The following is a 22758-nucleotide window of genomic DNA, read 5'->3' on the forward strand; positions in this document are numbered from 1 at the left end:
TAAATACCGAAATACGCTCCATTGAATTCATTCACGAATACATTTAAAGAACTTAGGTTATTGAAACAAAAAAATGTATTTCACACCTTTATTTCAAACAAACATACATAGCTTTGTGCGAAATTTTCTATGCATTTAAATGTATTGGATCAAATTGGACGACTGATCAAATAACAATTACTATCTTCCACTAATTAACAAATCAAATCAGCCAGCAGTGAGTAAAGGTAGTATGAGCTGAATATTAAACAAGGTTAGACCCTTCCAAAGGGTTGTCACATTTAGCGGCGCCGCTGCATATCAATAGTTGTGACAAAGTAAGTTGGTACCAATGTTTGACGGCCGGGAATGTCTGGTCGATAATGTTGGTCATCTCGTAAGGATCGTCTGAGAGATCGTACATCTCCGTGAAACCCTGGAAAATATCACAAAAAAATTATTACAATTGACAACACTTTTGGTCCTTCGAACTTGTAAACCGAATAATTTATTATTTTGCAATTGATATTAAAAGACAAACAAACGACATTATTAATCTTTGGACCAGAATTTTGGAGATTTTAGAGACCTTTCCCTTGCAACCAGTACAACTCCTGTAAGCCAGGATCAGCAGTGGCACGCATTTTAAGACACCGAACGGTGAAGTTCGGCGAGTTTCAGGGAACACTAATCTGTCTTTATCTCGCAACGAAATTAATCAAATAGAAAGATACGGAGGAGTTAGAAATATTAATTGTCCACTTCTCTGCATTTTAACTTCAAGTACAATAAGGGACATTTATAATTATTTTTTGTCATATCTTTATTATTGCATTTTTTTTAATAAACTATCATAAATAACTGAAAGGTTTATTTTTTAATGTGGCAATAATTCTGCCAGTGAGTTTTGAATTTTGGCAAATTTTGCCCATCGTACTATTACAGAAAAACATATAAAATATTTTTACCTCGTTGTCATCAAACATGCAATACTTCCTATTGATCCTTTCACCGATATGCCTCAAACATGCAAACGTATTGTTTTTGGAATCTTGACACTTGCACTCGTATTGCGGGTAGCATTGCTGTAACATTTTATTTTTTTTATACTTGCACTTGACCCTATTGAACCTGATGGTAAGTGGGGTGGGGTCCGATAGAATGTCAACTGACGAGAAAAGATTATCGCTGGGCAGTCGATACAATTATGCCGGCCTGTTGAAACCAGATATACACAGGCTGATCCCGGAACGCGATTCGTTTTTGTGGACCACTATGACGGAACTAAATGTATTTGCTAAAGAATTACTTTTTAAATTATACGTAACATGGTAATGTAGATTGAAAATTTAATTATTATTGTTACAATGCGGGTAGATTCATATTGTACCGCCCCACTAATCATACGACAGTGCTCAGTTTAGTTTGCAAATAAACGGCTTAGATACTGAACGCTCGAGTGTTATTTTTCCCCACACGCATACAGTGCACTAACCATGCCTATTTGTATAATATTAAGTGTAAAATTAAACAAAAAGTTTATTTTAAAATATAAATATCTACACAAGTAACTATCACATTTTAATATCGATATGTAAATCGATAATTTTGTTATCGACTAATCGCCGTTATCAATTAACGATCCTAATCGCTTTATTCAATCGCAATCACTTTTTTGACCCATTAAGTGAAATGGCCAATAAGAACAAAGGATTTTCTGACATTTACAAATGGATTGAAATTGATCTACGGATCGAAGTCAAGTATTGGGATTGTATATCGAAATCATTTTTTTTATGGTACAGACCTCGCAGTCAAAACCAAGGGAAACCTGCAGACGGTATACTGGTTCCCCCTGACTTAGCGACTGTGGGTCCCTGGAGGAAGAGAGGAAGAGGAGAAATAGGGAAGGAAAGAAAGAGAAGGAAGAGGAAGTAATAGGATGGGCGGAGTGCTTAGGGGAGGAAATGTTCACGAGTCCTTCATAGACCCCTATGTGTAATAGGGGACCGGCCTATGCTTGATTTTGTACATTATTCTATATGTAATGGTTAATAATACGAAAAAGAAGCACTCCTGCGAAAACTGCATAAAAATTGGTTAAAAAATGAGCGAGTAATTCATATTTAAAATATTGTAATGTGCAGAAGTGGGCGCGATGTGGGGATATCGCTTGATCTCTTTCTTTCGCACGCGTCGTAATTCCCGATGACGTCACATGTGGGTATTTCGTCTCTTTTCTGTTTCTTGTTAATTACCCCTTCCACCGAAATTCAAAGACTTATAACTTGTTGATTTTTTACCGGATTTTAATAATTCTTTCTGTGTTATAATTTATATTATGTAAATATTTGATAATAGTAAAGAACAAAAATGAGTCCGGTACCCTATTGCAACCATGGGGTATACATATTCACTGTGTGCCTAGGGCTCAGACAAATGTCCCCTGTGCATGGGCGTGCATTCGAAATCAGCTGTGAAACCCTTACCGCCAGATTATCGCTGTCATAAATCCAAGGACAATTCTGATCAACCGTACCATCTTGACCTTCGCCGTAATACTCGATTAGCATGTATCGTTCCGTCTCATTCTCGTTTTGTAAGTCTATGGGCCGTCCGTCCATACTCCTTGGCACTTCTAGACCGGCTAACTCTATGATGGTTGGTGCCAAGTCTATGTTTAGTACTGGTTGGTGGTTTTTCACGTTTTTCTTTATTCCTGGCCCTTTTATTAGTAGTGGTACTTTTATATCTGTTTCGTAAGGCTGTCGCTTGTCGTACGCTTGAGAGAATTGACCTGAAATAGAAATTTATTTACATATTTTTTTATTTATATTACCACGTTTTTTGCTATATTGGTTTTTGCACCGTTGATGTATCTGATTAAATAAAATAATACTGTCTTAGTTGTTAAGTAGCTTTAGTGATTTATTAATTAGTTGTTTTTTTGTTTATAATATTGATAACTAGCAACATTTATTATGAGTAATCACAAATTCATTGGTTTTAATACACTATATTTGTTTCTATATTTCCTTACATTAGCCATCTTTCTTTTTAGTTATATCCAAGCATAATAAACAATTTCCACATCTCACACTATAACAATAGTACAATACTATACTAAGAAAACTGAACTAATATTAATTGTATGTGTTAACTGTTGATGTTCCTGTGTATGAAGACATCTGCCCTTTAATAAATAGGTAAATAAACTCACCAATATGATAACCATTATCAGACGTATAAATCAAATATGTGTTATCCAAAAGCGAGTTAGATTCCAGCGCGTTGACCACATCAGCGACCATTTCATCGACAGCTAACAACGCTTCCCAGCGGGAACGGTACACCCTGTCCAGCTCCGGTATCATTGTATCCGGGAGAGGTGATGGAGGCATCCGTATGAGCCAGTGTTTATCCTATGAAGAATATATGATTTTTTTATGGGCAATCATCATTAGCCGCAAGATGTCCACTGCTGAACACGGGCCTCCCACAAATATATCCAGATCGAACTAAGTGGTCTGCATCCAGTGACCTCCTGCGAATTTTATGAGGTCATTTGTCCACCTCGTGGACTGGGAGGCCTCGTATGGGCAATATATTTCAAAATAGGAGTCATGGATGAACGTAAAGAAACGATGAAAGAAGAAACGGGGGAGGCCTCGTATGGGCAATATATTTCAAAATAGGAAAGTCATGGATGAACGTAAAGAAACGATGAAAGAAGAAAATCAGCAAATCCATACATTATAAGTAGCGTGAAGGAATTGTCCGGGATAAAAGTCCCGCTATATACTTTCCCGGGATAGAAAATAATGTATAATCTGCCCAGGGGCTTAAACACACACACACGCACACGCACACACACACAACATCACGCATTTATCCCCGAAGAGATATGCGGAGGCGCAACCAGGGCACCCACTTTTTGCCAAGTGTGTTCCGTCTATCGCCAAATAGGGCAGAAATTCCAGTTTTCGGGCTGATACTGAACAGAAAAACCTAAATATCACTGCCCGACCCGGGATTCGAAGCCAGGACCTCAGAGCTCTGCCGTTCCGTGCATGCAGTATAACTACGCCACCGACGCAGTCGAGTGGGTCTTAAACTCCATACCAAATTTCATAAAAATCCGTTCAGTAGATTTTGACAAAATCGATAACATACAGACAGAGAAAATGGAACTTTGTTTTATAATATGTATAAATAAACTATTGCAAACTGACCTCGACAGCGACATTGAAGTTGGGATGCCTGATCGCCGTGACGTTGTGGTAGGTGCCGTTGTGTCGCGGCGCGGCGGTGAAGGGCTGGTGGGGGGCGGGGGGCGCGAGCACCATCAGGAACGGCGCCGCCTCCGTCTGGTTCTCCACGTAGCTGATGCCGAGCTCGCGCTGAGGGGAAGGATTAGAACGGAGACCATGAGCTGCATAGTGGTTTAAAAGGAAGTCATTTTTATTAAAATTATTAAACTATTTTTTGGATTTTGTCGCGATTTTTTCGAAGACTTCGAATGACCAATAACTTAATACACCCCCTGCCCATGAGGCTGTAAGTACTACACTAAGTTCAGTCAGCCACAAAAAAGCTGATCAAACTTACAACTTCAAATTACCATCTAGTTAATCATTCTGTTGTCTAATTTAAAACACTACAAGTCTAGATCATCCCTTTCAAACATCACAAATCAAAATGTCTAGTCATTCAGTTGTTTATATATAAACACTAGATCCTCATTCCCTTTCAAACAACAATATATAAATCAAAATCGACTTTTAGCTTCGAAGCTAAGATGTTGCGCACGCGTTTAACTTTACACTCAAATTCTTCCGAATGTTAACTTACAATAACATCAGTGAGGTACTCATTAGTTGAGTGTGTGGGTACCCCATTGTTCGATATCACGTAGTCGTAGTACACCGAATTTCCGACTAATCCGTGCCATTCCGTCCAGCCTGGAGGCACTAGTTCGGGTCCACCGGCGTCTTTGGTCCCGTACTGAAAATTAAAATGGCGTATAGCGTGAATCGATAGCCTAGTTGGGTGTGGTACGGACTGCCGAGACGAATGTCCGCAGGTTCAAATCCCAAGGGCACACACTTCTGACTTTTAAGTTAAGCTAAGTAGCATAGCTAAGTTATGTGTGTATTCTTTGTGAATTATCGCTTGCTTTAATGGTGAAGGAAAACATCGTGATGAAACCTACATACATGGGAAGTTCTCAATAAGAATTTCAGGGTGTGTGAAGTCTATATAGCCTTTAAATTTATAATATAAATTATAGTAACCGCGAACTATGTCAATATCACTACATAGTATAAAACAAAGTCGCTTTCTCTGTCCCTATGTGTGCTTAAATCTTTAAAACTACGCAACAGATTTTGATGCGGTTTTTTTTAATAGATAGAGTGATTCAAGAGGAAGGTTTATATGTATAATAATAACATCCATTAAATAGTCAGCATTGCATCTGTGCGAAGCCGGGGCGGGTCGCTAGTGAAAAATAAAACAACAATTTTTTTTTGTAAATGTAGGCGTATGTGCATTTACAAACAATTGTACTGTACACCGTTTCATAGTTAGACGTGCTCATCTTGGGAGCCCGCGCCCCTTTTTACATGATGTCAGGCCTCCCTAAGATGACGCTTCCCACTTTAAAAAGCAATATTTAACACAAATAACTTTTAATAACTTGTGTTTTAGAGTGGAAATAATATGTCAATGACATTTATGTAAAAATAATGTTTTATCAACAAAAATTACTTGAATTTATGTTCCCCAGTTGATAACGAATACTACTAAGAAATTCTTTATCAAATGCTTTACATAGGTATTTAGTTATTAGTACTTACAAACGACCATGAAATATTACATTGTTTAGACAAAACACTTAACACTCAGACTTATTTAATTGCTTTCATGAATTTAAATATTATTCTGACTATTTTATGTTTGTTAGTATGATTGTTCCTCCTATTGCTGATATCAGATCGAATGCGAAAAATATTTTTCCAATCCTGAATAATGGAAATAAAATATCCATTTTCTTAAAGCACGAGAAAGAGATACCCAATTTCTGTTTTTTAACACACACCTATAAATATTTAAGACGATCTTCCCAGCAAAACGGCCCTGATACGATTTTTAGAAGCTATCTATTTAAAATTTATTATGCATGGAAAAAGTATTAAACATCATATTTTAACAATATGTTGTCTTTACTTTGGTTGTTTAATTGCTTAATAATGAGGATAACGTTTCATCAATTTAATAATAAGTATACCACTAAAATTGTTCATTCAGTGTATCTCCTAAAGTACACATCAGTTTAATTTCCAAACTACACTCTTACATAGACAATCTAATAAAGAATATTTTGGTAGTTTCAAATTTTCAATAATACCTAAAATTTATTTTATAAAGATTATTGATAAATTTTTGCATATTCCCGCCTGTAATTCGTGCAATAAATATATGGAACGAATGCTCAAGGTCAAGTGCGTAGAGGAGAGCCTTAAATTGAAACCTGGAATTAAAAGCAGACGACATATGTCATTTTCAACTCACCTGGTTCATATACTTCCCAGCATAGAAAGTGTTGTACCCAGCGTCCTTCAGCACAGTGGCGAATGTGTGGCTCTCGTGGTACTTCCATTTGGAGTCATAACAGCCGCCACTCAGGCTGTTATTTTGGACCATGTGGTTATGAACATACTGGCCAGTCAAGAAGCTGGCACGGCTCGGACAGCAAATAGGTGATGCGGTGTACTGCATGATAATAACTCACTTAACATTTCTGTAAATAGCGAAATCCCCGCCCCCCACTATATGGGATCCAAGATGGCTGGCAAAATGTGATTTCGTTGCTAAGGCAAAAGGCGTGACGTATTTTAAGACTCTCAAAAAAGTAGGTAAATCGTGTATTTTTTGTTAATTTTAAACAATTTAATAGCAAAACCACTAGGAATATTGTTTGGGTTTGAAGTGGTATAAAAGTGCAGAATTATGAATTTTATAAACATAGTCTTAAATAGATAAAGTAGCCGATTCCTACACCATATTACTTAAAAGGTTTTTATTTATTTAAAATCGAATATTAGCTTACAGTGCAGCTGTTCACCAAGAAGTTTATAAGGCTGAATAAAAAGTACTTATTGTAGTCGAGTATACTCGTATTGCTTAAATGATTAGAGTACTTAATAATCAAAAGTGATTTACATAGTACGTACATATTAATTAATATGTTACATGTACACATACTCACGCCTTTTATCGCCTAAAGGGTAGGCAGAGGCGCAACAGGTGTACCCACTTTCTGTCGAGTACAATTCCGTCCCATGATATGATAGGGGACGAACCCATCGATATGTTATACGTGTTGTATAATAGTTCAAAACAATAAGCAATTACTACTTAGTAATTGAATTTACCGGTTTTATAGTTTTAATCACTTGGCAATAATTATGAGTATGATGGTATAGGTTTTTAGTACTTAAAAATAGATGTTCAGTATAATAGTAGAGTGTATATAATTCACAAAAAATTACATTCACCTGTTTTACTCCTGGAGGGGTGGCAGGGAGATAATTAGAGTACTCATTTTTTGCATTGTGTATTTTGTCTCATGATGAGTTAGATGGCGAGCCTATAGGCTATAGCCTTATCCGGCACAAATATCAGACTCTTTGATTCTGCATAGAATAACTTGATATAACTCTATCCGACATGGGAATCGAACCCGAGGCCTCAGCAGGGCAATCGTGCTACGTTAAAACTACGCCACCGAGACGGCTAAAATAGCTAAATATATTTTAAATTTCAGATCCTACACTTTAAATTTTTCTTGTAATTTTTATTTATATAAAATACTAAAACTGTTTTTAGTTTAGGTTAGTTTTTGTAGACTGGTGGTAGGTCTTTCATAATAGGTGAGCGTCCGCCTGGGTAGGTACCACCGCAATGTCTATTTCTGCTGCCAAGCAGCAGTGTTTAGTCACTGTTGTGTTCCGGTTTGAAGGACATTTTGGCAGTGTAACTACGAAATAACATCTCATGTCTCAGGGTGGCGAGCGCAATGGAATACCAAACAATTTATAATTCAAGGTGTTGGATAATGTTTTACTGTTTATGGGCGGTCGTATCGCTTACCATCAGGCGAACGGCAAGTTCGTCTCTTCAAAGGTAAAAAAATAATAATAACTATTTTTGTGGCCGGTTATACACCAGTCTACCAACCCTCAACCATAATATTTTCAATATTAAATCGTGTACCACAAAAATATACAATATCACACTTACAGAGCTGGTAAACGTCACTCCCTCATTCGCAATAAACCGATGCACACTCTTCATCGGTTCCTGAAATTAAATAAAACAACAATTGTTTCACTAATTCATTTATTCCTGATCACAATTATATTCTACTAACCATGCCGCCCAACACGTCATCTTGATCGTCCGTTAAAATAACAACAAAGTTTGGTTTACTCTCACAGACACGCACAAACAAAAACAACAGCATATAGATTAGCATTTTAGCTATTTAATGTGGCACGGCCGGCATTATTTCAAGACCCGAGCACTCGCTGGCGATAACGACGCCAACTGAGAAAAATCCGACACTCTTCACCAGTGACCTGAAAGTTAAAAACGTTATCAGTGGAGGGGTTAACTTAAGTCAGTTGCACACTTAATTCGATGGCTCTTCGGTAAACTACCATATGGAAAAAATAGCAATATTCACTTCTTTAGCGGTGCGTTATCCAGGCACTGTTAACTACCAAACCTATTAAAAAAAAGTTTGTAAATGATTTTTAATGAAATGTTTTATTTCGTTTATTAACTTTTGACTGAAATAGATTTTGCAGTAAGCAGTACCTTGATAATGAAACGCTAAAAAGTAAATATAGCTATTTTTCCAGATACAATTGGTTACTTAGGAGCCATAGAATTATACAATCAATAAACATTTTCTATGAATTAATTACATGTCTCATCTTTACTGAAGGGGTAGGCATAGGTGGAAATAGGGCACCTGTTCTTGCCGTGTCTTCAGTCCTATGATGTGATAGTGAGCAAACTTACAATATTGGGCACAAATTAAGAGTGTATATTATTATAGTTTACATTCAATAAATTAATTAATATGAAAGAATATTGTATGACAGCCTTATAATCTTTAAATGAGAGTTGTTTACTTACATCTGACCTAGGATAACCTTACATCTTGTTTTCTGTACTTATATATTATGTAATATAATAGTTGGTTAGCTGGTATTAAAATGTTTATTTTAAATGGTGTGCCAAATTTTTATTAATCTAATTTTTTATTTTTTATAAATATGATATACAGAGATAATACAATTATACTATTTGAGTATGAAATGCCTAAAAAAAATACAAACCGAGCACCTTCTGTTTTAGTTACTTAAAAGTCCTTAAACTCTCCTACAGTGGTCTTTTGAGATTTCCTGACTTAGCAACACAGGGAAACTACAAGAGTGTGATTATTACATTTTGTGCAAGATTGCACCAAATGTTTTAGTGCCATTGAAGCAAAAGAACCAGTTTGTGTATTGGTAAACAGAGGCACCCTAGAACCGTAGCAAAGACAAAGATTTAAATAGATGTAAAACGTACACTGAACTTCTTAGTCCTATAGGCCGACGTAATGATTACGATTTACGACCGACATATCAGAACAGGAAACGGAAACACTGGAAATGTTATATTGTCTAGTGCCATTTTATAGTTTAAAGAATAAATAGGCAATACTTCCTGTTTGCATTCATTCATGCGCGAGGAATATTTAAAACAATAATATTACCTGATATCCAAAGGTGGTTAAACCAATACAATAATTTACTCTATAATATAATAGTTAAAAAACCTTCTACGTTTTAATTATAAATAAACTAGTATTGATGCACATTTGATGTACTTACGCGACACAATACATGTACAAACTGCGTTACATCAGAAATGCAGTTACCACATTTTAAATGTAAGGTTATATCAACTTACCACTTAAAAGGGTCGTAATAGAAGTCCTTGATAAATGAAACAACACCCTTTTTGCCCATTATAGGTAATCTGCGTTATTCTTTACAAATACAACGATGTAAACGAAGAAATTTTATGAGAAAATCAATAAATCATTGAATTTACAAAAACAATGTGACAATTAGAATTGGAATGACGTTTATGAAATGTTGCCATAGCAAAATTCAAAATTAATATCAGTGAATTATTATATTTCAATGAACGTTCATATAATTATAATAAAATAATACAAGCAAAAATCAATTATTTATTTACAAAAACAGTATTTACAATCCAATTCGTATAATGTGATATTTTCGTGTATACTCCGGGATAATACAAATGTCCGCAGGAATATCCAAACGAAACCAATCCCACCACGACACCTTTGTAAATAAGTGGCCCGCCGGAATCCCCGTAACACCCATCAGGTCCTCCTGCCTCTACCCGGCCAGCACATATCATAGAATCAGCTATAGGGGCATGGATTGTAGCGTATCTCATTCGGCAAATACTTTGATCGATGCTGAATAAATTCGTACGTTGAAGTTGGTCTGGTTGGACTCCGTCTGGCTGTAAATAAATTCATTTGTTAATATGGAAGCAATTCATTTAAATTCTTATCCCTAATTTTCTATGGTATTCTATAGTAATTGGGAAGTTCAAAATATCACTTCATTTGTTCGAAGTTATCTCCTGGGATCAGCCATCTTCTTTATATTCGTAAAAAAATATATACGAATTTTATTAACATTAAACGGGATGAAAGTCGGGATAGTGATGGTTTCATGATACAATGACACTAAAGGTGGATGTCGATTGTAGACACACCTATTCATCGTGTAGTAACCGACTGTCAGTGTATAAAGTCGGAATTGATACATGGAATAGTACGTTGCAGATAACAATATTATATTACATACGATTATAGTCCAGGAGCCGTCCTTCATCTCAATTTTGGTTTCATTGCTTTAAAGTGAACATAATTCATTAACTTTCTTGTATGAAACATTAATAATACTCACTTCCAAGACTCCCCAGCCCACCAAAGTGCATACCGAGTTAGGCATAACTTCAGCCCCATATTTTAGTATTGTTCCTTGTTTTACTTTTTTGCCAAATATAAAAGGTTTTGTGACAACAATCACCGCAATGTCGTTGGTGTAGAAGAATTTGTCGAAGTCGGGATGAGGTACAATGGTCTTTATATTATGAATGAAACCGCCTCTTGTCCGATATGATGATCCCACGCGGATTCTCCAATATATTGGCAGTGAATAGCTATAAAAATAAACTTGTTTGTTAGATGTAATTGTCGTTGGTTGGTAAAGTTTATAATTTGTAGACTGCAACCCTTGGTTTAATTTCCAGTTATTGAAAATTCATTTCTAGGACTTTATTGACTTAAATCGGTTCCTCGGGAAAAGAATTTGTACCAGATAAGATTAAAGTTGTATATTTGGATGGCATATAGTTTACATATAATGATATCTCTAATCTTTCCGGAAACAAAAATACGCTCGATTCAATAAATTTTGCATGCGACACGTTACACCAACTCGTCATAATATTACAGAAATCCTCTAGGTACGTTATACATTTTCTATGAGCGTGGCCGATCGTTCTTCAAAAGCACACCATGGAGTCCTATAAGCGGCTCGACTCATCCAGTAAAATTTTGGCAGTTAGTGGCTTCATTCTGTTGATGAGTCGCGTTTAGAATTGTTTTCGCAGTGTTACTTGAGTCATAGATTTAGCACAAGAGACAATTTTAAGTGATCTCTTTCTTTAAGGATTATTAATTAAGCAACACTAACCTTTATATACATTAGAATTTAGAACTAAGAGCACTGAAATTCTTTAGTGCATAAATAAAAGAATTTCTTGAATTTCATGCACAGTTTCGAATTATGACTGCCAAGTAACAAATGACATAACCGTCGCTTTATCCAGTAAAAAACTTACTTTCTTCCAGTATTAACGCTGTACTGGAAACAATGGGCGGTGGATATGACATGCCGTGACGTCAGAATGACTCCAGCACAATGCTGGATGTATTGATTATTGCCCCATGTATCAAGCAATAGCTGAGCGAGGATTGGAAATCGGTCGATTGTAGTCGGCTTTCCTTGAATCACTCGCAATTCGTATTGACTGTTTGCTGAAAAAATATCGTACAGAAAGTTGTTATAGCAGGGCATAACTATAAGGTGGCATGCTGGAAAATGTCACATATCCCCGGCTCGAGGATGCTTTTTACCTGAGAGGAAGAGATCCGACATGCCTCGACACCCTGATGCATAAGCTTGTTTAGACTGTAGCTTTTACAACAACAAAAATTGTCTTATTGAGACCTAAAAAAAAAAAAAGGTTGCTGAATTTTGCAATGGCGTAGGGTCACCAGTGTAAAATTCGGCAACCTTTGGGAATGAGGCCCTCCCTATTCCATAAATTTGGCACGGGCTTTCACGGGTGTAATTATGCCACCACGGCAAGCTCTATAATATACATTTATGTTTCTGAGACAACTAATGATAATAACTTTCAGAAGAATAATTATTTTCGGAAAGTTTAATTATAATATTTCTAATCGGTTTACAACTGAGAGCTCTGACCTTTCACTAATATTTTCAAGTTTATAAATATCCGTTGACAAAGGTCACAAAATACCCGCTTTCGAATCCCAGAAGCAAATGAACTAACCCTAAAAGTTTTTAATGAGTGGAGTTATAACTAGATTTAATTATATTAGTTTTACGCATTGTATTGTTTGTTGTTGGGCGTGGGAGGAAGCAGGAATTTTATTTAACATTCGGGATTAACTTGGATGCAATGCAAACTCCATGTTGACCAGCGAGGAAGAGAGATTTATTTATTTTATACTACAGACTACATATACATGAATTTGACAGTTGACATTTGGACTTATACAGATTATGTTACATGCCCTTCCTTTAATTAAAGCATTTATTACAATGAAATTCAATTAACATAATATTTCAAGAACTTAATATAATTTTTCAATGAGCTGACTTATTAGCTTAATTATTCTAAATTTACTATTTCACATGATATACTAGTATACATTTTACAAAGTTACATTTTTGTCATAATATGTTTACATCAATTTATTTATCATTTTTATGTTATTATTATTTTGTAACAAACAACATTAAATTTACAAGTCAAATCTTTTTGTTTTCTTTAACATTCTACCTCTGGAACTATATTGAACTTCTGTGTTATTGCTGGTGTTTGACAACTCTGTTACAGGTAAGTTTACATTTTCATTAATATTAGCATTATTACTTTCTGTTACAATTATGTTATCATGTATTCTATCATTACAATTTGTATTACAATTATTTAAATATTCAGGTATATAATAATAATATGTATGAACTTCTCTTTCATTTTCAGGATTACAATCATTACTTTTGCTTACATCTAAATTATCTTTGCAGCGTGACTTCTGACAATTTTTAAATAGTCAGGTGTATAACTATATTTACCTTTATCCTCCCTTTTACTAGGGTTCTTATTGTTACTTAATTTTGACTCTGAGAAACAAGACTTGAATAACTTTATATGTTGTGTGTTTCTCCTATAGACTGTCCCTTCCATATTTTTAACTAAATAAGATCTAGGGAATTCTGTTTTTGACACAATTATACCTTTAGTCCATGTAAGATCTTTAGGATTTTTCTTAAAAATACTTGATCATTAGGTTTAAATTCCTGTGATTTAATAGCATTTCTATCATAATATGTCTTTTCTTTTTATCTATGACTTTCATTTTGTTATTATAATGCTTAGAAAATTTTACAACTTTAGGTTTAAGGTAAGTTATTTGTGTAGGTAATTTAGTTCTAAGTTTTCTAGACATTAGTAATTCTGACGGTGACTTTAAGTTACCTCTAGGTGTAGACCTATATTGAAGTAATCCTATGTAAAAATCTGTACCTGACTGTTCACATTTTCTTAATATGTTTTTATTATTTTTACAGATACTTCTGCAAGACCATTTGATTGAGGGAAATGAGGACTTGACTTAATGTGTTCTATATCCCAATCACACATGAATTTCAAGAATTCTTGGGAATTGAAAGGCGGACCTCCATCACTCACAAGTTGTAATGGGATTCCATGTCGTGAAAAAATAGATTTTAAGTGTTGTATAACAGTTTGACTTCTATAATCATTACTTAATTGTGCAATTTCAATGTAATTTGAGTAATAGTCAACCACTAATAAGAATTTTTTGTTATTGTAATCAAATAAATCTGTTGCTACTTTTTGCCAAGGAATTTCTGGTTGTTCATGTGATAATAAAGTTTCTTTTGTTTTATTTGCACTAAACATCATACATATCTCACATTGTCTTATTTTCATTTCTATGTCATGATTAATGTTAGGCCAATAAACTATACCTCTTGCTAAGTTTTTTGTTTTTTCTATACCCATATGTCCCTCATGTAATTTATTTAATATTTCAGAACGCATTGATCTGGGAATGATAACTGACTGACTTTTAAAAATTATTTCATCAATGACATGTATTTCATCTCGAATGTTCCAATATGGTAAAGTTATTGAGTCACACTGATGTTTACTATTTGGCCATCCTACTGAATAATATTCCTTTAGTATTTTTAAAGTTTCATCTGATTGAGTATGACTTTTGATTTCTTGTAATTTATTTTGTGTTATTGCCAAATTAGATGTTAATGATTTTATGTGACAATTAATGTTATTTTCTAATTCTTCAAGATCAAATTTTTCTATTTTTGTGTTTGATATAGGTGCCCTAGAAAGTGTGTCAGAAATATACATTTCAGTACCTCTTGTATAAGAGACTAATAAATCATAAGATTGTAACGCAATCATCATTCTTTGCAGTCTTGTAGGTACATCTGATAAAGGTTTTTTAAATAATGTGACTAATGGTTGGTGATCAGTTTCTACTTGTATAGTTTTACCATAAATATATTGATGGAATTTTTTACATCCAAATAAAATAGCGTATAATTCTTTTTCAATTTGAGCATAATTTTCTTGAGAACTAGTTAATGACTTTGAAGAATAAGCAATAGGATTTTTCCCATGAAATATGACAGCTCCAACCGCATTTTTTGATGCGTCCACTGACATTCTAATTGGTTTCTTTACATCATAATGTACTAATACAGGGGATTGACAAATTAATTGTTTTAATTTTTTAAATTGGCTTTCATGATTGTCTGTCCATTGCCAAATATTTTGTTTTTTAAGAAGATCCCTTAGTACTGAAGTTTCTTGTGCTAGATTTGGAATATAGGATCCTAAGTAGTTTATCATACCAAGATACCTTTGTAAATCTTTTACATTTTCTGGCCTAGGCATGTCAATAATTGCCTCGACTTTTGACTTGTCTGGTGCAATACCCTCTTTATTGAAGATATGACCTATATAAGCTACTTCTGATTTATCAAAGAGACACTTTGACTTATTGAATTTTAAGTTGACTTCTCTGGCTTTTTTAAAAACATTTTCTAGCCTTTCATTATGTTCATTTTGGTTTGAACCATACACCAAAATATCATCGACAAATATTAATACCCCAGGTAATTCACCAAATAGATCATTCATGACTTTATGAAATATTTCACCGCTTGAATTAATGCCATAGGGAAGTCTGAGGAATTTGTATCTACCAAATTGTGTATTAAATGTGCAGAGCTCACTGCTTTCTGCATCTAGTTTAATCATCCAGTATCCTGAATTGGCATCTAATTTAGAAAATACAGCAGCACCCGCTACTTTAGAACGTAAATCATCTAATGTTGGGTATGGAAAATGTGGCCTTTTTATAGCCTTGTTAAGGCTTCTTGGGTCTAGACAAATGCGAAGTTGGCCATTTGGCTTTTCTATAGGAACTATAGCGTTTACCCATTCAGTAGGCTTACTTACTTTTTCAATTACTTGTAGATGTTCCATTCTATCTAATTCTACTTTAAGTTTTGAATGTAATGCATATGGAATTCTACGAACCGGACATATTTTTGGTGTTATACTAGTGTCAATGTGTAAGTGCGCTTTATGTGGTAAACAACCTAACCCTTCAAATGTGTCTGAATATGTATTAAGAAGTGATTGTACTGACCTTTGAGTTTGATTGGATGTTAGTTTAAATAATCTTTTGACAATACCCTGGTCTTCACAAGTTTTCCAGCCTAGTATAGTTGAACAGTCACATTTTACAACCATAAATTGAATATTAACTTGTTGCTTATTTTCAAAATTACATGGCAGTGTTATACTACCTAGATTGAAAATTACATCTCCTGAAAAAGTGAATATTTTATTGTGTGACTTCTGAATAGGAATTTTACTATTAAGAGTTTTCTCTAGATATTGCAAAGTATTGAAGGAAATTACATTTATATCAGCTCCTGTATCTATTTGACAGTTTAATAAAATGTTGTGGCATTTCAATTCAATTTGCCAATTATTTTTGTTACAAGACTTATTTTTAGTATCAATTGAATTAATAATAAAGTTACTGTTATTTTGTTCACAATCATTTACATTTATGTTTGAATTTGACTCACTTAGATTACTTTTAACGGAACTTACTTGTTTATTCTTGAAAAAACAGTATTGTGCAAAGTGGTTCGGCTTCTTACAAGTTGTGCATATTTTCCCAAAAGCTGGACATTTGAAACGGTGTATTTGGCCGCATCTTCTGCAGGATATTCTATTCCTGTTGAAATTGTGTGGTGTTTTGAAGTTAGCTGAAGAGGAACTGTTGCTGCGCTCATGACTTTTACTTCTAAAAGAATTTCTGTTCATTGATCTATGTCTATTCGATACTGGATTCTTCTTGACGTTTTCTTTGGCTATTATCTTGACCTCGTGTATGTCGTCTGTTCCTAATTTCTTTGACCTTTGGTATGAGAGTTCTATTGTTTTTGCAATTTCTACTGCCTCATTGACGTCAGCAATTTTTTCTTTGTAATAATTTTTCTTTTATGTTTGCATTTCTAATCCCTATTATGAACATGTCTTTGACTAGTGATTCTTTTAAAGTATCAAAATTGCAACTGCATGACAAATTGTTTAGACTGGTCACATATTCATCAAATGTTTCCTCAAATTTTTGTATTCTTGTGAAAAAGTTGTAACGCTCAACTGTTTCGTTTTTACAGGCGTTAAATTTTGAGTCGAATTTTTCTACGACGTATTTTAAAGTTTCTGTTGTTCTAACAACGTTGAACGAGTTGTAGATTTCCAGACCTGTGTCGCCTATTGCGTTGAGGAAAATCGCTAGTTTTTTCTTTTCTGAGACTTTTTCTAAGTCATTTGCTTCGACGTAAATTTCGAATTTTTGCTTCCATCTTTTCCATTTCTCACTGTTGGCACAATCCGATGCTACGCCATTTTCAGTTGTGAGACACAATGGTTTTAAGTTGTTTGCAAGTAGTACGTTTTGCACCTTGCCTTGTATTTCTTCCATGATATAATCATGTATCCCTTCTGACACCATGTATTGTTTGTTGTTGGGCGTGGGAGGAAGCAGGAATTTTATTTAACATTCGGGATTAACTTGGATGCAATGCAAACTCCATGTTGACCAGCGAGGAAGAGAGATTTATTTATTTTATACTACAGACTACATATACATGAATTTGACAGTTGACATTTGGACTTATACAGATTATGTTACACGCATAAAATCAAGCAACAAATTAATGGTGGATTTACTTGGAGAACATTTTTAGCTTGGTGTAGTAGTGTAGTGTAGAAATTTTAGATCTTTGACGAAAAGTTCGCCTATTTATCGGCCTATCATATCTTTTTTATGAAGAATTTAAACTGACCAAACGCTAAAACTAACTTCTAAATAAATCAATATAAAGATAAGTACCTACCTTCGATAAAACACGAAATAAATAATGCAATCAGGCTCACAAATTTAGAATACATTTTGATGAACGATGCTTTCAGTACCACACAAATTCTTGCACTGGCGTCGATGACTGATGCGTATACTACGATTACACTAAAGATGAGCTATGATCAACTCGAATTATAGGGAACTTGCGTGAATGACGACTTAGTAGTTTTGATCGTAGAGGCCGTGTCTGTGACTGGCCTGTGCTTCTGATTATGGCCAAATATTAAGTCTAAGTCTTCTAGTGCCTGGATTCAAGCATAAAGCTGCTGTCTACGGCTTAATATAACCCGGTAGGGAGGCAGGGTTATATTTTTAAATTGTTTCCATGGATATTATACCACAGGAGTTTAGGGTTCATATTTCTTTTTATTGTTTTTCCTGCGCTTGAATATTCATATTGAGCAGGTCAAATATCTTTCAAATTTTTAGGTAGGTAGGGCCACGATTCGCTCTCCCAATTCAAATTCTTCTCGTAACTTGGTCTTTAACTAACAACGTTATAGGGAGTAGAGTGGCTTAACTACCTTCTATATTCAGACCATGGAGTTAATATATAATACCGTACAAAATACATGATAGAGACAGACAATTTAATCGTCGAAGTACAATGAAATATTCCAAGTATCATTTTCGTTGAATCCGAGTATTTAAAATGCAAATAGACCGTTTTCAATTTTATGAACATCAATCATCGTGAATGGGTTGCTGAGATAGTGTTTAAGAAATAAATATAAATATCAAATGCAGCCGATATTTGCCTTTAACTTTTTAATTACATACAATATTGATTTTCTAATTGTTTTTTGGTACGTTGATCTCGATCTGTTACGGTTTAATGATTAATGAGCTTACTTAATAACTGATTGGTTGTTTGTTGTACCTACTAGATTTTTGGATGCGGTCAGAAGCAAAAAACTTATATTTATACTTAGTTGTTATGAGTGTTTTTAATTAAGAGAATAAATATGATCAACATGGGAGATGCAGGTAACGGATTAATTTTTTAAACGATTAGATAGCAGTAGGTAGGTACTTGGACTATAAAAAAAAATAAGAATGAAGTTCAGTATCAATGATTATTTAAAACCTGATTATAGGTAACGAGAGCTGTTCAATAGGGCAGATGTAATACTCTATCAACGCTTGTCATTGACCGTCCGGATCTTGGTCCGGTCAGTCGATGTATTATCATACTATTTTTCAGAGCCTACCTAATATTCTCCAACGACGCGTTAGTATGTACAAAGTTTGAGCAAAACCTATGCTATACCAATGAGGCGAGTATAATATTTATTCATTTATGATACATAATATATTAGGCCCGTATTCAAAAACGTTACTTAGCTAAGTACGAAGCCATGCTATGTTAATAAGTCTGTTTCTCAGAGCTTACGGCATGACAGCCTTCACAGAAAGTAGACATAGGGCGCTATGATTAGTCATTAAGGTGGTAGCTCAAGGTCCATTTTCATACATTTTGTTTCGGCTTTAATCTGGGTAACTAAACAAGTATTGGCAAGTAAAGAATTTAAATTCACGTCTAGTTAGTGATTAGTTCTCGCAGTTGAAAGAAAAATGTAAAAATAATTAATAATCATGGATATTTCTGCCTTTAAAATTTCGTCATATTAAATTTTAAAGGCCGAAATATCCATGATTACTAATTATTTTTACGTTTTTCTTTCAACTGCGAGAACTAATCACTAACTAGACGTGAATTTAAATTCTTTACTTGCCAATACTTGTTTAGTTACCCAGATTAAAGCCGAAACAAAATGTATGAAAATGGACCTTGAGCTACCACCTTAATAAGATACAACTTTATTTAGTTGGTTGTCAGATATAAAAGCTGTAGTAAAGCCAAAGAAAACTATGAAAGTCTCGGCAGTTCGTTCGGGAGCATTGTGCGTTCTCATAGTATTGTTTGTGAATACGAGTACAAATTACTACTAAATCGGGTAATGCCACGAATTCTATACGAAAACATTTTATATACTAAAAAGGCGCAACCGTGGCAATGTTAGATACGACGTTAAAATAAAAAGACGGCTTAAGAATTATATTATATTCGCAACATAATCTATGCTATGTAACATACTAATAATAGTAGATATTAAATACGTATGGAACACAGAATTTTGTATTTACATAAAAATAAAATTTATTTAAAATAATTTTATGATCTCATCATAATTTTGTGTAACTAGGGTAACAAATAAAAAATAACTTACATAAAAGAGTTTACAGTAGGTATACGTAGACAATAATTATGTATATAAGTTGTGTAACATTTGGATGGTAACGTAAAGGTAGGTACTAGATTCAAGGTTACGTCAAAATTACATTATGAAATAAAATTGATTTTACGATTTTTATCGCCATTATGTTTTGTTTTCATTGTCGATGTTTTAAAGATTTTTGCGGTAAAACTAAACAATTTATTTTATTTTCATAAAGGACTAAATGTTATATTTAATTAGGTAAAAGGTGGCAACCCTAGCTTTAGCTCTGGAGCTGCGTAGAGGTGTAAGGGGAGAAGTATTTAGGTCTCCTTTCGCGAATCCATATTCATTTTTTTAAGGTGGCAATCCACGCTCCTTTTAGTATCCTGGATGTTAATGGGCGGTGGATAGCAAATAATATCATTTCTCTTGTTTACTTGTTTGCCGGCAGTGGAGGCTTTAGGTGGTGACGAATAAGGCAACAGAGCAGGACCTTGTTTTTGCAAGAGGCAGAAAAAATACCACTACCCTCTTTCGGCAATCGGGTAAAAAGGTGGCGCTTGTTTGTGAGCTTGTGCTATTAAAAAAAGTAAAAAAAAAACCTACACATGAACTTGGAGAAGGGTCAAAACATGCGATTCCCATTTCCCGCCTATTTTCTTTACGCATTGAGGTCGAACGTAAATAGAATAGATTACTGTGTTGCCACTGTTAAAAAGTAAAACTAAAATATGATAACATCCGAATTATAGATGATGATGTAGAGTTGTCAAGCAATCTCCATTGAATAATTAATCTTTAAACCTTTTTATTTTTGTCATCTTTCATAATATCTCGAAGCATTGGTCGGAAAATTTATTGCAGTATTTAAAAAAAATCAAAGTATGGTCAGTGGCCACTAGATGTTAACTATACTACCGTATAATCCCTTTGTGACGAATCGCTGCTTGTATTTGATTGTCTATGCTAGTATAATACTTCATGTAACTCAACAATTTTTCAACTCTTTTTAAATCTCCATCGAAAAATGCCCTAGACAATTGTTTCTGTAGATCTTTGATCATAGCCTTATTTTCTTTGTTTAGTTTCATTATTTCTTCTTCAGTTTCTGCACTTTCTACTTCTTCATTCTTCTCCATAATTTTCATGAGGAATTCTTGGTCAAAGAGTTCAGTATTTTCCGGCATATCTTTTCCTCTTAAACGGAGCATGTAAATGCCTGAAAAAGTGTGTGATAAAACAATTAGTTAGTATTTGGTAATTTTAAGGGAAAAGTCTGTTCAGAGAAGAACAATGAAGTGTTGGTACTCGTGTCGGACACACTTCTACAAAGTGGATAGACAACTTTATAAAGGTCACAGGAACCTGCTGCATGTAGACAGTTTTTACCAGGTTCTGAAAGGAAATTTTGAAGGGCTGCCTACATTCAACAGTGGCATTCAAGACTAGAAGAGAAAAAGAAGTGTCACTATTTGTTATTTGCATGAAATAGGCAATATAAATAACAAGAAATAATTTTAGGTAGTCCGCATTAAATGTTAATATAAAACCTAAGTTCTAATACCTTAATAATATGGTAGAAGCATGTTATGGCAACATTGGTTATAATGGCACATTAGAATGACTAAAAGGCAAGATCCCACCAAATATAATGTACTTATAGGAAATGTGTCTCATTTATAATGACTATTGGGTATTGCATCCGGATGAGGAAACTAATTTAACTGTTGTATTTTATACTGGCTTTTGCTTGCAGCTCTGTGCTGAGGGAAATAGTTCTTCCAGAATAAAAATCCCGTTTTATATATTCTGGGATAAAAGTAGCCTATAGATTTCAAAATTGGTTTAGTAGTTACTGAGATTAGCATGGTTAAAAAAAACAAACAAACTTTAGCTTAATATATTAGTAAGGTATAGATTACCTCTGGCCAGTGGTTCAAGGAGTGTCTTGTATGCATCATTAACTAAAGATGAATATTTTTCTGATATCTCCAGCTCTTCTTTTTGCCTGAAAATTATAATTTATACTATAAGTATTTCCTGTTTGAAAATTAAAATTTTAAACCACAATATCTTTGGTATACAAACTTAATATTTAATATTTACCTGTTAGCAAACTTATCCGGGTGCAAATACTTCTGTAATTCTTTATATTTTTTCGCCAATTCATTTTCATCCAAATCATAAGTTTCTTTCACCCCCATTAGCGTAAAATAGTTGTCGTCTTTCTTAGGGTTTTGTAAGGCGTTGCAATTTGAACAGAATAAGTTGGCGACCAACGGTTTTGCGTCCTTTCCACACGACCAGCATGATGAAAACCTTATTTGCTGATATAAACTTAATTTTACTGAATGATTTGATAAAATTCTTAGAAAATTCATATTACAAACCGCACTACTTTACACTACGATTCTAGGAGGTTATGATTATGAAACCTTACGAAACATTTGGTAAGGTTAAACAAAACAATATTGTTATGATTTTTTTCACTTTGATCTCTTATCTAACCTTATCACTATCAGCGAGCAATGTTGACACTTGACAGTGGTTGACAGTTTTTCTGCGACAATCAGC

At 34.2% G+C, this 22758-nt stretch overlaps 3 protein-coding genes across 5 annotated transcripts; all 3 read right to left on the bottom strand.

The window, feature by feature from the left end:
- Positions 1 to 74: 74 nt before the first annotated feature.
- LOC115442674 (N-acetylglucosamine-6-sulfatase) lies at positions 75 to 10210 on the bottom strand. Of its 3 annotated transcripts, none has more exons than XM_030167794.2 (10): positions 10009 to 10210; positions 8414 to 8621; positions 8284 to 8343; positions 6553 to 6753; positions 4831 to 4983; positions 4212 to 4379; positions 3200 to 3401; positions 2469 to 2776; positions 948 to 1064; positions 75 to 415 (listed from the first exon to the last, which is right to left on the bottom strand). In XM_030167794.2, the coding sequence occupies exons 2-10, from the start codon at positions 8516 to 8518 to the stop codon at positions 245 to 247; spliced, it is 1485 nt and encodes a 494-aa protein (XP_030023654.2). In that variant the 5' UTR covers positions 8519 to 8621; positions 10009 to 10210; the 3' UTR covers positions 75 to 244. The 3 variants fall into 3 exon arrangements, with proteins under 3 accessions (XP_030023654.2, XP_030023655.2, XP_030023656.2); XM_030167795.2 differs by having other exon boundaries at positions 9930 to 10191; XM_030167796.2 differs by lacking the exon at positions 10009 to 10210 and adding an exon at positions 9812 to 9940.
- A 3611-nt stretch (positions 10211 to 13821) lies between these two features.
- Positions 13822 to 17732, bottom strand: LOC115454609 (uncharacterized protein K02A2.6). The gene is made up of 2 exons (XM_030183331.2): positions 16642 to 17732; positions 13822 to 16349 (listed from the first exon to the last, which is right to left on the bottom strand). The coding sequence occupies exon 2, from the start codon at positions 16270 to 16272 to the stop codon at positions 14008 to 14010; it is 2265 nt and encodes a 754-aa protein (XP_030039191.2). The 5' UTR covers positions 16273 to 16349; positions 16642 to 17732; the 3' UTR covers positions 13822 to 14007.
- Positions 17733 to 20012: 2280 nt separating this feature from the next.
- Positions 20013 to 22733, bottom strand: LOC115442677 (iron-sulfur cluster co-chaperone protein HscB). The gene is made up of 3 exons (XM_030167801.2): positions 22291 to 22733; positions 22107 to 22192; positions 20013 to 21403 (listed from the first exon to the last, which is right to left on the bottom strand). Exons 1-3 carry the CDS (start codon positions 22563 to 22565, stop codon positions 21099 to 21101), a joined length of 666 nt encoding a protein of 221 aa, XP_030023661.2. The 5' UTR covers positions 22566 to 22733; the 3' UTR covers positions 20013 to 21098.
- Positions 22734 to 22758: the final 25 nt, after the last annotated feature.

This window comes from Manduca sexta, chromosome 9, assembly GCF_014839805.1.
Source record: "Manduca sexta isolate Smith_Timp_Sample1 chromosome 9, JHU_Msex_v1.0, whole genome shotgun sequence".
In the NCBI taxonomy this organism is placed as follows: domain Eukaryota; kingdom Metazoa; phylum Arthropoda; class Insecta; order Lepidoptera; family Sphingidae; genus Manduca; species Manduca sexta.